The sequence below is a fragment of the Perna viridis genome, chromosome 7, assembly GCF_037379345.1.
Source record: "Perna viridis isolate PV_CMFRI_1.1 ecotype Kerala chromosome 7, ASM3737934v1, whole genome shotgun sequence".
Classification (NCBI taxonomy): domain Eukaryota; kingdom Metazoa; phylum Mollusca; class Bivalvia; order Mytilida; family Mytilidae; genus Perna; species Perna viridis.
This window is the reverse complement of record NC_142451.1, coordinates 28,945,988-28,959,626: the sequence shown is the minus strand read 5'-3', so window position 1 is coordinate 28,959,626 and position 13,639 is coordinate 28,945,988. Positions and strand designations below refer to the sequence as shown.

At 31.4% G+C, this 13,639-nt stretch overlaps 1 protein-coding gene across 2 annotated transcripts in view; it reads left to right on the top strand.

The window, feature by feature from the left end:
• LOC148612167 (glycosaminoglycan xylosylkinase-like) overlaps positions 1-9,438 on the top strand; it is a 46,663-nt gene extending 37,225 nt beyond the window's left edge. For both annotated transcript variants that reach the window (XM_088593369.1, XM_088593370.1), the window contains exons 6-10: positions 637-808; positions 2,269-2,457; positions 3,428-3,487; positions 4,783-5,011; positions 5,557-9,438. In XM_088593369.1, coding sequence (XP_088449495.1) covers positions 637-808; positions 2,269-2,457; positions 3,428-3,487; positions 4,783-5,008 — 647 coding nt within the window. In that variant the 3' untranslated portion in view covers positions 5,009-5,011; positions 5,557-9,438. The remainder of the gene's footprint in view (positions 1-636; positions 809-2,268; positions 2,458-3,427; positions 3,488-4,782; positions 5,012-5,556) is intronic.
• The last annotated feature ends 4,201 nt before the right edge of the window (positions 9,439-13,639 follow it).

The following is a 13,639-nucleotide window of genomic DNA, read 5'->3' as shown; positions in this document are numbered from 1 at the left end:
CGTAGATTAGGGAAGACACCGGTACACAAGTACATGGATTCTTGAATTCATGGTTTTGAAGTTTTCAGTAAACGTGTCAATGAGATTCTCTTTTTCGATGGGAACCAAATTTTGTGGTCTGGCTCAACCACCACGAACAATAGTACTTTCACAGTATTGATTTTGTTGAAATAATTGCCTGGAATTGGGAATCAATGGAAATAACATTTACATTTATTAGGCAAGTCTTATAGTAAGTGATATATTGAAAACATTTTTTTTTTGAAGATTTTGCTGAAATACAATATATTTCAATGTATTTAGAAACAATACTTTACTATTTACAGTGCAGTGGTAAACTTTACAAAATCTCAAATATGTAAAAAAAAATATTGTCATTATTTAGGTCGCTACAATGTTGTTTTCCTTTAGGAAGTCATAACCCACATCTAATAGGGCACAAAGTCCTCATAATGGTAATTGTAAAGTGCAAGAAAAATGAACAAATATTTTCAAATGAGAAAACTGAACAGAATATAGAATAAGCTAGTTTGGTATCAGCAGAGTTAAAAATAGTAGCCTTCCCGTGTTTTCTTAGACGTTATGTTAACCTTTGAACTTATTTGAACTTAAAGAATTTTATTTGTTTATAAACAGATGGTAACCAATGTTTGTATGGCAAATGTTATTTCTGTAAGCCGGACGAGCCAGTCTGTGCCGATGGAGATATTCTAGAGGGTGTTGTTATACTGTGGCTTCCAGAAAGATATAAAATAGGGAGAGTACCCAGTCCATGGATAAGGTCCTACAAACAGAATGTCCATAAAAGGTATAATTCAAAAATTTGAGATGTGGTATGATTGCCAATGAGACAGTCATCCGCCAAAAGCCAAGCAATGAACAATTAAACTTCTACATATCACCACACGGTCGTTAATGATTGGAAAAACCCATACCATAAAGCAAGCTGTAAATGATAATTTGTTTTTATTGGTAACTTTATCAATTTTCCATTGTTCCAACTTCCTGATAATTTCTTATCTTAGGGAACTGTTGTGATACTTAAAATCTGTTTTCCATTGACAATGTTATGTGACATTGACTGTGACATCGTTGATAAACAAAATAACATCAGTTTTTAATGTCTCGACAGAACATCACATCTCGCTCTTCCAGGCTCACTGTGATATTTTCTGTTTTGTATTTATTGGTATTCTGTACCTTTTTCCTTTGATCTTATTGAAATATATTTTTCTATCTTTTGTACATGACAAGATATTCAAATTATCTGTCAAAACATTTGTCATGTCATTAGAGTCTTCTTTAGAGTTTTGAATGAAAATAATGCCAGGTACCAAGTGTGTAGTCAAACTACTAGATTTATTTGCTAAAAGTACATTAAAATATTAAAAAATGTAATTAATGGATTACCGAAAAACAGAATGATAATTACTTTCAATTTTGATACTGACAATATCATATGGAACATCTCTACTCGTGCTCACATGCTCATCGAGATATTCCACATGATATTATCAGTATCAAGATCAAAAGTAATTATTATATTATATATATATATATATCTCATATTAGACCAACTAAAAGTCATGTTCTGGTTTTCAGTCGTTCTGCTTCTATTTTGAAGGTACTTTATTACCCATTTTTATCTCCATATCAATAAAAAAATGTATAAACTATATATTGTAAAAGTGTTGTTTTTTTTCAAAATTTCATAGCTACATTGTAAAAAGGATGATTTTCATTATCCTGTAATCTACCATTATATGCATAAACTTCCATATCTTTTTGCCTCCCTACGTCTACCAGGAATAATTGCTAAAAAAAGTGTATACATGTACTCAAATACAGTGAAACCTGCCTAAACCAAACACTTTAAGAAGTCCCTTTATATCGATTTAAATGTGTTTAAGTGCAAGTATTTGTAAGAATCAGGCAGAATGGGAATAATTAGAAACATGCATGTCAAAAACACACTCGAGGTTACTTTCTCTATTTGAAAAGACCATTATTCAATCTCTGCTTCATTGGAGGTTTTTGACAGAGTTATCTGTCCGTAAAATATTCATTTTCAGTGCATTTCAATGAAATTATAACTCAATGCTCCAACATGATATTGAAAATTTTGACTTTTTTCCCTTGTTTCTTATGATGCAAATAGTCAAATTGAACTTTCAAAATGGTATAGAATTTTACTACATCACAAAATTAGTATGTTTACAGTAAGCAGAACTATGAGAATCTTATTTTGTTTCCTGATTATAATTATAGATGGGAGATCGAGGACATATATTGTGACAAGATAATTACAACCCAACCCTATGATAAGGGACCAAGAATGATGGATGTTGTGGATGCTGCTATTCTTGATTATTTGTCTGGAAATGCTGATCGTCATCACTTTGAGCTCTTAGGAAAGTCACCAGGAAGCATGGTTCTTATTCTTGATAATGGAAAGAGGTTCATATTCTACTTAAAAAAAACTTTGTTTTATTTGGGGAGAGGGCTCTGCATACCTGTTAACCCTTCTACATTAGGTGGTAGACTCCCACAAATTGTGAGAGGTTTTGGTTAAAATTACTAAACTTTCTGTGAAATAAACTAAAGAATTGAATTTTTACGTAAAAGATTTGTTTTTCTGTGTGAAATTGTCAGTATCATTAGGGGATACTCTCCCACATAAACTGTATCAAAGGTTAACAGGCTAAGGTCAGTTTTTTTTTTTTATTTCCAACCATGAATCACATTTTGTATGCTTCTTATCTGGTGTGCTACTTAATTTTTCCTTTCTTTTAATACTAAAAGAGAATATTCATATTTATCTCTGACAAACAAAACATGAAAGAGAGAATGTAGATTACAAACCAGTCCTAAATATCAAGTTACAGTGAAACTGAGATCTTCAGAAACAACCCCTACACAGCCAAATGTGCCAAATGTGTGATAATCATATGGTGCTCAATTCATATGATAATCATATGAAAATCGTATGGTAATTAACATATGATAGTCATATGATTATCATATGATTTTCATATGTTAATTTTGGCTTGAAAACATATGACTATCGAATGTTTGTGAAAAATATATGATTGTCATATGTAAACCGAATTATATGATTTTCATATGGTGCTCAATTCATATGATAATCATATGATGCAAACCATATGATTCTCATGTGTGGCACATTTGCCTGTGTAAAAAGGGTGCTGTTAAAGAAAAATTCATGCATATCAACAATTAAATACGACATAAAAAGAATTTTTCCTTATATGTAACAGCCACCCAGTTTATGTGATTTCACTATTCGTTCTTATTTTGTTTGTTTGGTTTTTTTTTGTGATTATTTTTTTTTTGCATTGCATGTACAAGTAAGACAGTAAGAGTGGCTTGCTTAATATGTTAAAAATATCTTCTAAATTTTTTTTAGCTTTGGTGATCCAAACCATGATGAGGCCAGCATTCTAGCACCATTACGGCAATGTTGTAGGTAAGAATATGTTATTGATTCTGTTGCAGTTAAACTGTAAGGTTGTCTTTTGATGGTAATGTATGGTATATTGATGGGGCAGATCCATAGATTTTGAAATTAAGAAATTTTCAGATAAACATAGTTTCAAACCCCGACAACTCCCCTTTTTGGATCAGATTCTGTATTGCTGTCAGTCTTTCATCTTATGATAACTGACTGAAATTTTTTTCACGATTAAAAAAAAATCACATTTTTTTTCACTGAATACCTTTTTAATTTTAACTTGTCTATTTTATCCTTATTAATAAACAGCTCTTTGATTTGACACTTGAGTTCCTCTGTGTTTTTTTTTTCATTTTGTTATTACATGCTTCTTTGGGGTTTTGCTGTCAATTGCTAATCCAAGTATTTATCATTAGTAGTAGTCTAAGATAAGAATTCTAAATTTGTGGTAGAAAAATAGTCAATGAGAAACTTTCATTTTCCATGTTAATATTTCACTAAAGCAATTGCTGTATAGTGTATTATCTATTAACAATTTTAAAATGTTCTTACTTGCTAAAGTCGATTTCACACAATAAAAAAGAAGTTCTGATACCTCATGAAAATAACACACAAATACCATTAATTTACATGTAGATGTTGTAAACTTCAGTAGGCTGTACATATGTTTTAAGGAGTAACCTCTCATTAGCAGCATTAGAATAAAAAATTTTGGAAGTTCAAGATTAAAAAATGAATTATATTCAAGAAGTACTCAAATCCCAAAAAATATTGAAATAGGAAGCCAACTCCAGCACCAATGAGTTCTTTCAGGATATGTCAAAGGAGCTGCAACATTATAGCCCATTGTTTAATAAAAGAAATGAAGTGTCAGTATTTTGGGGTTTCCAGTTTTGCATTAAGTAGCACTCATCATAAGAATCATGCAAAATGTGATTCATGGTTTGAAAGCCTACATATTTTTATTTTGTTTAAAATGTTATAGTAAACAGAAAGTAATATGTGGCTTTTCATATAAGCCTTGTTCATAGGAGATAAAAAGTATATAGATGGTACTGTAGAATTCAAAGTTAAGGGAGATAACTCGGTAAATTACACTAAAATACATTAGAAACAATTTTAATTTCCATGTGAGCAGACAAATTGGAGTGAATTAATATACATTTCGTTATATAGACCTATACAGCTACTTAATAACAAAGATAAAAATGTGCAGTCTTTTTTTTTAGGTGTATCACATTTTACAGAATTTGCATGATTCTAACAAAGACTGCTTCTTAATATTTAAATTCGATTATCTTTAATATCAGGATTAGAGAGACTACCTGGCATTCACTGTTGATACTTCAAGATAAAGTACTTAGTTCTATATTACGAAAGATGTTAGACCAAGACTCAATAGCTCCAGTTCTCGATGAGAAATATTACACTGCTTTAGATAGGAGGTTACTACACATACTGAATGTCGTACAAGGATGTATAGCAACCAAAGGACAAGATCATGTCTTGATTACGAACAAAACAGAAATATATTAACAGGTATTTTGGGCTGTAGAAGGTTAATTTCTCTTTTTTGCAGGCCATTTTTTATGGAAACTGATGTGGGAGATTGTTTTTTTTATTCCTTTCCAGGGGTATATTGGAGTCTGCTTGTCCTAAATAGCACAAAGTATTTTGACGATATTTCATTTGAAGGTTGTGTATGAAGGAAAGAAATAAATTTCAAAAGGGAGACAATCCAACTTAATTGCTTTTAGATTTAATTCTTTTTATGACGAGCGGCCTTGTTTTCATTTTTTCTATATTTATGCTGATTTTTTTGGTTGATTTTGTATGTTGGCATATTTTTTTATTTTCTTTTCCATTTTATTTGCTTTGTCTTTATTCCTTGACAGAGACAGTTCTCAAATATATATTGGTACAGGAAGTCGGATGGCTTGTTAAATGGTGGGTCAGTAGTCATGTAGTTCAGAAACCTTTTTTTTCTAATTTTTAGTGTAAAGTTATATGGGGCTGCTTAACCTTTTGTACTCTTCACTACACCCTGTAATATGATCCTAACTGTGACTATCTTTGTTTTTCAGGTGCATTAAGAATTTAAGACAGATGAAGTGATTCCTAGTCTGTGATACCCAATTGTGATCTTCTGAAGTCTTCCACTTAATTGTTATTTATATACCTCTAGTTTAATGTTGGGAAGTTTTTGAGATGGAGTCATTCATTGTTCTTTTTCTTTTTTTCTTTTCTTTTCTTTTGGTTTTTTTTTTTTGGCAGGGTGTTTTTTTTTAATTAATATTATAATTGATATGGACTATTTTTTCATGGACTGTCACTCTACTTTCAGTTTGTAATTATCAAACATTTAGGATATGACACTAACAATTTCTGAATCTTGTCCAATCGGGCAAGTTGATGAAAATTCTACTTGCCCAAATAGAAAATTAGGTTGTCCTTTAATTCATTTAATATAATTTACATATAATTTTGGCGTCCTGTAATTAGGAAAGAATAATTGAACTTTTACTTGTTGATTGGAAATTTGACTTGTTAAGGGCAATAGGGCAACTTCTAAGAACAGACCCTGAATATCCATTAGGGAGGATTTGTAGTTTATTTATTTTTTATCAATGAGATGAAAGTCACAATATGATTAAAATTAGACCCACCAACTGGTCCATACAGTTCTTGTATGTAGGATCTAACAACACTCAATTCTACTTTCTGTTTTGATGACCTTTCTGGTCAGCTAATCATATTTCAGCTTTACATAAGTTTCCTGAAAAGGTCATCTGAATGGACTCTTGTTAAATCCTTTATGATATGACTAAATGGTACAATTTTAATTAAAAATTCACAACTGGGACCAATTTTGTATCATATGCCATTAAATATTAAGTAGCAGTCTTTGTAAGAATCATGTAAATTCTAAAATGTGATACACCTGAAAAAAGGTTACATATTTTTATTTTTGTTATTAAGTTGCTTTATAGGTCTAGTGATGAAATATATTCATTCCAATCTGTATGCTCTTAGAAAATAATCTGCATGGAAAATCCAACAGTTTATATTGTATTTTAGTGTCATTTACAGTTTTTCTCACTTAATTTTGAATTCTACAGTACATTCTATAATTTTTTTTCTCCTATGAAGAAGGGTTATATGAAAAGTCACATGTTAGTTTCTGTTTACTATAGTATTTCAAACAAAATATCAGCAATAAAAATATGTAGGCTTTCCAACCATGAATCACATTTTGCATGATTCTTAGATGGAGTGGTACTTAGTTACTCTCCATTTCCTTATTTATTGTTCGACTTTGATAATATATTTATGCACTTATACGTACATGAGCAGAAACCCATGAGTTTAATGAACCCTAAATGAGCCACTTACTTTTACAAACCAAACATACTTATGAGAATTATTTTTCACATTTTTAAGTTTAGCACTTGTTTTAACATAGTCTAACCGAATTCCTACAAGGGGCAGCCTTGTGAGACCCTTCATTGGGTATTGAGTAACCAAAGCCATAAAGTCTGTCGGTCTGTCTGTCTGTTTGTCTGTCATAACTCAGGTTTGTTTTTGTGTGGAGTTATCTTTCTGTGGAGACGAACCACTGGGAGCATTATATGATTTCATACACCAGTTGTTTTTTTTTAGATGAATGTATATTTTTTTTATAGTTTTATAAATGAATATTTTTCTGTTTACAGCAGGATTTTTAAACATAATTGTCATAGGTAAAAGTATACTTGCTATTAGCAGTGACTGCTTCAGGGGTTGAAATCCCCTTTTTATTGGAAAATTTTGGCAAAATGAACAAATGATAGCCTGTAACCCCTTGATTGGACCCTATCTTTTTATAAACCTCCAGGTCTGCTCTGCACTAGAATCTCCACATCATGCTATATTAGGCAAATCTAAGCTCGTTCCTTTATTATCATAAAACATGCAACCAGAAGAATATCCATGATGTGAATGAATCATTTATTGAAGATCATTGCAATACAAATGTTCATCCATCAACCATGATACAAACACTGAAAGTGTCACCTGTATGTTTCAATACATTTATTTATCATTTACATGTTTAAAAGGGGTTCAGATACAGGACATAACTTCAAAGAGTGCTGCCAACTTTATATCTGAGACCTAATTCTGAAAGTCTAACATAATAAATGTCTCATATGAAAATCATATGATGCTTGATTCATACAATAATTTGCACATGATAGCTATATGATTATAATATGATTTTCACATGTAAATACATGTATTGCCTTACTCATATATGATTATCATATGTTTGTGAAAATATGGTGATTGAAATACATGTAATGATAAACATGCTATAATCATATGTAAACTTAAATATATGATAATCATTTCACATTTAATTTATATAATAATCACTTCATTTTATTGTGTGGCACTTTTGGTTTTGGCACAGAGCATGATCATGATTTTCTAAATCTTAAGTGGCATTTGTGTATATTTTTTGTGCTTTTAAAAATTGTTTTACTTTTTATGCATTTAAATGGCAGGTACCATTAAATATATATGTTTTGTATTTAAGAATTTTATCAACCAACAGACCACTGGTGCATTATATCAAAAGTGGGACTTTACCCTGTGCTCTTTTCTTGTACAACTTTGTTGATATTTTGAGGGTTTTGTTTTATGTTTTATAAAACTTGATTGAATGAAGTTTTTGTGGTTTTTGTTCTTATTCCATTATTAATATTCAAATAATGCTCATAGCTCACATTAGGCATGGATTTTTTTATTTGTGAAAACTGTACTTACTGTGATATGACCTTGGTTTCTGAAAGTGTTTAATTATCAGTTACACAAATTGTTTTAAATGAACTTCCATGGGGCTACCAAATTTCTGGTCACGTAAAACACTTGGTCTTTATAAGAAGGTTAATTTTACATTGAAATCACTATTGAAGGATACTTTTATCGTAGTCTTGTAAGGAGGTAGACCTAGGGTAAGGGACACAACCCTTACAAATCATTGGAACATTTCTTTTCAGCATTTTACATCAATGTCATGTAAGCATCAAAGTAACTTAAATTGATTTCATTCTGTGTCAAATAAAAACTTGATAGGCTTTGGTGAAATTGAACATGACACAAACATATCACTGACTTCATGAGTTATGTCCCTTACCCTAGGTCTACCTCCTTAAGACAGGTTATTGCTGAATGCAGATGGTCACTAAGACATGTAAGATTGTTTGACTAGTGTACTGTAAATAATTCTGGGATGAAACTTTTGATATTTGGTTTAAAAATGTGTATTTAATTGTATAAGAATCAAAATTTTGCCTTCAATAGCATTGTCTTGTAACTTTGTCAGAAATATCAATCTTCTTTTTATGAAGATTAATTGAAACTACTGGTATTTTATTATTGTAATTTTTATATTCTCTTGCTACATGTAACTGCAAAATTAGGCCAAAACTATATTGCTGCAAAAATTTTTAGTTAAACAATTTATTTATGTAATGAAGATTTTTAGTTTTTAATAAAATATTTTTTTGGTGGCTGGAGGGTTTATCTTATTGCAAACCACCCTCAATGAAAAATGTTGACTTTTTACACTGGATTTGTACAACCATGTGGAATTTTAGGTTGATTGTATATAGTAGGACCAAAACAATACTTTAATGATCATGCTCCTGAAAATTATTTTAAATTTTCATGCTTTTTTGTGTCATTTACAAAGTGACATTTTTTTTCATTTGGTTATTTTAATACATAATAATCAAAACATGTTAAAACATTTGTCATTTTTCTTTACTTCACTATTTTATTGAATGGTATTTGTAAATTTTCATGTGTGATTATTAGGATCATGAAATTGGGGATATTGAAATCAAATTATACTTACATGTATGAGATCTCAAATGATTTTTTTAAAGTAAATGCATGTACACAATGTGTACATGAAACCAGAATTAAGAGTTGACTTTTATTGATTTGCTTCTTTACCTAACAATTCATACAATATGATGCTTTATGGAACTGCAAACAATTCAGTGTTATATTGCAGGGCTTTGCCATGTCAGTGGGATAACTTCAGTAATTGAATCTGTATTAAGTTGTAGCACAACAGGGGTTCAAACTTAAGTGCTGATCCTAGGTCTGGGACTCCTAATTTTTTTATGCAGAACCATTGAAATTAAATTTAACTATGTCCTCCACCTACCATACTTTATGTTTACTCTTATTGGGGACCTTTCGCTACCTCCTGGATGACCTCTCATTTAAGATGCAAAAAGGTCCAAAATCTTTTACTATTTAAAGTAAATTTGAATCTCTGCAGTCAAGGAATCTTTTCTAACAACGGATAATTTGTTTTGATATTGGGGGTAATGGCACCAACCATTTAATCATTTAAAAAATTATTCTGCTCTGCTTATACTGTGTTTTTTTTTCAGGTTGTATTAGGCCTTCTAAGTTCTTTTTTTTTTTTCAGGTAAATAGAGTCTCCATCATACTTTGCATATTGGTTTCAGACATTTTTTTTAAAAACTTTTTTTTTCATGTGAGATTGTATTGGTTACGAAAAATCAGAGCCTTCCAATAGCACAGGCTTTACAATCATTGAACAGCCTTATCTTGGTTTTCAGTAAGTAGAGTACTGGCTGGGTTTTTATTTGTCACAAGATTACAAATGCATTTTTAGCCTTGGCAAGTTGACTATGTTGTTTTGTGCTGTGTTTCAATGCAAATTAGTCATACAAGTATACTTATATATACTCAACTGTCAGTCTGGAAGAATCAAGCAGTGAGTGAAACATGATATGAAATAAACCCACTATTTTGAAAGTTCAATTTGACTAATTGCACCATCAAATCAAGGAAAAAAGAAAAGATTTTCCATATCTTATTTTTAAATTGAGTAATAGTTTCATTGAAATGCACTGTAAATGATCATTTTAAGGGCAGATAACTCTGTCAAAAACCTCATTTTTCAAACATTCTGCTGAAAATTATCTGAGCAAATCAAGAGATGCAGAGGTCAAATAATAGTCTTTTTAATTCAAGAAAGCATCCTTGGGTGAAATTATACTGTCAAATTGGTGGGTTTTAGACATGCATGTTTCAGATTTTTCTCATTTTGCCTGATTCTTAAATAAACTTACACCTAATTGTTAAATTGTTGCTGTTGACTGGTGAATCTGGGATATTATTGATGGCCATGACTTTATTTTGGACTGTGCTGATATACAAGCCTGTCTACATGGTCACTTAGTTTAGGTGATGAGTGTTGTCTTGATGCTTTTTTGAAAGAATAACAAGGGCATCTGTTCAAATTCTTCAAGATGTAACTTGATCCTATCAAATTCCTCTGTCTCCATTAGTTTGAAGTTAATTTTTGTCTGCTGATACAAGAAACAAGATAGGTAAGATAATGGCTTCATGTCACACTCTTGGTTATCTGTTAGGTAGTTTCAATTTTGACTTAATAATGAAATTCAGATATCTTCCATCTCACTGCATATTGACATTTTCCCAATTATAAAATTTTGAACAAACTCGTACATGATAAAACATACTTCTATGTTGTCTTAGCTTTTATCAATTTAGACTGAGTCTAATGAATATATATGAAATCATTCAAGGCCATTTAGTCATTATAATGATATCCACATCCCTTCTTAATTTCCTCACCATATGAATGAAATACTTGTTTATAACATAAGAAATGTCAAAATTTAAAAATCAATGTTGTTTAATGAAACAATAACAACCTTTCAGAAAATTATGTTGTCCCTGCAGATAAAGCACTCAATAACAGTGTTTGTAAAATACATTATATTATTTTTTATTATAAAGAACTTGCAATAAGTGGTACACTAGGCAATCCATGAGATCCAGACACTTTGAACAGGTAGGGTGCCAGCCGATGTTCCTCAGAAAAAGGGGGTTCTAGGACACTGTCAATTTTACACATTAGAATGACAATTTTTCCAATAAAAAGGTGGTGACAACCTCATGCAGCCCTCTGGATGCACACTTGATTAATAAAATGTGGATAAAAAATCTGAAGGAATTAAATTGCAGATAAGCTTACATCTGTATCACTTTCTGAATACAAGGATATCAAAATTTTTGTTTTCTCTTCCATCTATACTACTATTCCTCAATAAATGTTTTAACTCATCGTTGCTTTGATGCAATAAGGTTATGGCAGATATAAATACCATGGAGAGATAAGATGTTCCTCAAAATCCAATTACAAATAGTCCCAGGTTAGGGGAGGGTTAAGCTCTCACTAACATGTCTTACCAGCCACATACTTAATGTGCATGTCCCAAGCCAGAAATTTTTAGTTCAGTGGTTGTCGTTGTTTTTTATGTTCATTCTTATTCGTTTTATGTTTTATTCTACAGATTAGTCAAATTTCGCCTTTATCGAATGTTTCACATCATTTATTTCGGGACCTTTTACAGCTTGCTTTATATATTTGTCTAAACATTGTTCTTGAACGTGTTTTGGCCATGGCTTTCCTTTTCAGCTCACCTAGTCAAAGGCCATGTGAGCTATTGCCATCAATTGGCGTCTGTTGTCGTTAGCTATTATACCAAACTCAGTCTTCTCCTCTGAAACTACTTAACTAATTAGAACCAACTTGGTATGACTGTTCCTAGGAGTATATTGCATATAACTGCTGTGGGAATTTGTAATTGGTCGAAAAACATTGCCGCCGTTACTAAAAATAGAACATAGACGTCAGACAATAGTTTTTCGCATATATCTCCAAAACCGTTAGGTTTAGCTAAATTCTGAGTGGGTAAAAGTATTCAGCATGATGACGTCTATTTCTGGTCAAACTTTGGTTTTAGTTCGGTAGGCCATGTTGGAGTTATTACCTTTTTCAACGATTTTTTCTGTTTTTAATGTTATTTCTTTCAAAAATCTCTGATACTACTTGACCAATTGAAACCCAAATTGGTATGAATGTTCCTTGGGGTATCCTGCATAGAACTGATGTGCTCATTTTGATCTGTCGAAAAACATGGCCACCATTACTAAAAATAGAACATAGGGATCAGACAGTAGTTTTTCGCATATACATGTATCTCCAAAAGAAATAGTTCCAATAGTTTCAAATTATCCTATTACTAGGACTACAAAAGTCTTCAGGGATAAAAGTTGTAAGAGTTATTGCTCTTGAAAGGAAAAAAATGACTTTTTTTACAGTTTTCAGTCAATATCTTGAAAACTATGATAGATTGAAAGAAAATTTCAATTGTTGAAATGATCCTTATGATAAGTCCTACTAAAGACTTCTTGAGTCAAAGTCGTTGGACAACTTCTTGTTAAATTTATTGTCCTTGACAGGCAAAATTCAAGCAGGTGAGAGATTCAGGCTTCTGGGAGCCTCTTGTTTTTGCTTTTGTTATCCCCATGTGTACTTTTTTGGGGAATTTTGTTCTTCAGTTTTTCTTTTATATGCCATTATAGTACATATGCTGAGACAACCCCTCGAGGCACTCCCTAGCTCCTTTCATCATCCAAAATTTGATTTTCAGATACCTTCATACCTCCCATTTATGAATTATTTTGTCGCCAAAAAATTAAACTGAATCATTTTTAAAATTTTGTCACTTTTTGTACCTCGTTGAGAGAAAAATCCATTTTTCCCCTAACTTTTACTATCTACAAAAACGAAGTAACTTGACATATCGAGATATTATCTGGCAGCCAAATATCTCAGCTTTCAAATGGTACCAACGTAAGTGGTGGTAACACTTGGTGGTTTCGGAGTAAAATAAAAAACATGTAACCCTAAAAACCCGAAAAATTGCTTATATTGACATGTTTTCAGCTGCCAAAAACACAGAATATTTTTGAAGTCAATGGGAGGTATCCTGAAGTTAATGAGGAAGGCTGCACAGTGGATCCTCCAAGATCATTATTATACTGAAAAAGAATCCGAGAGTATTTCCGAGCCCATGGACTAAACAATTGCGATGTACTACTAAAACAAAAAAAAGGAATAAGTACCATGCAAGTACAGCCTTTTTTTTTCACTCAAGCATAAATACTCCATTGGTGCATAATAGTTCAGTCGCTTTTTTTATTTGCATCTGATTCAAACTCAAAAGCTATTAATGGCATCGCTATATTACTAACAAATTAGAAAAC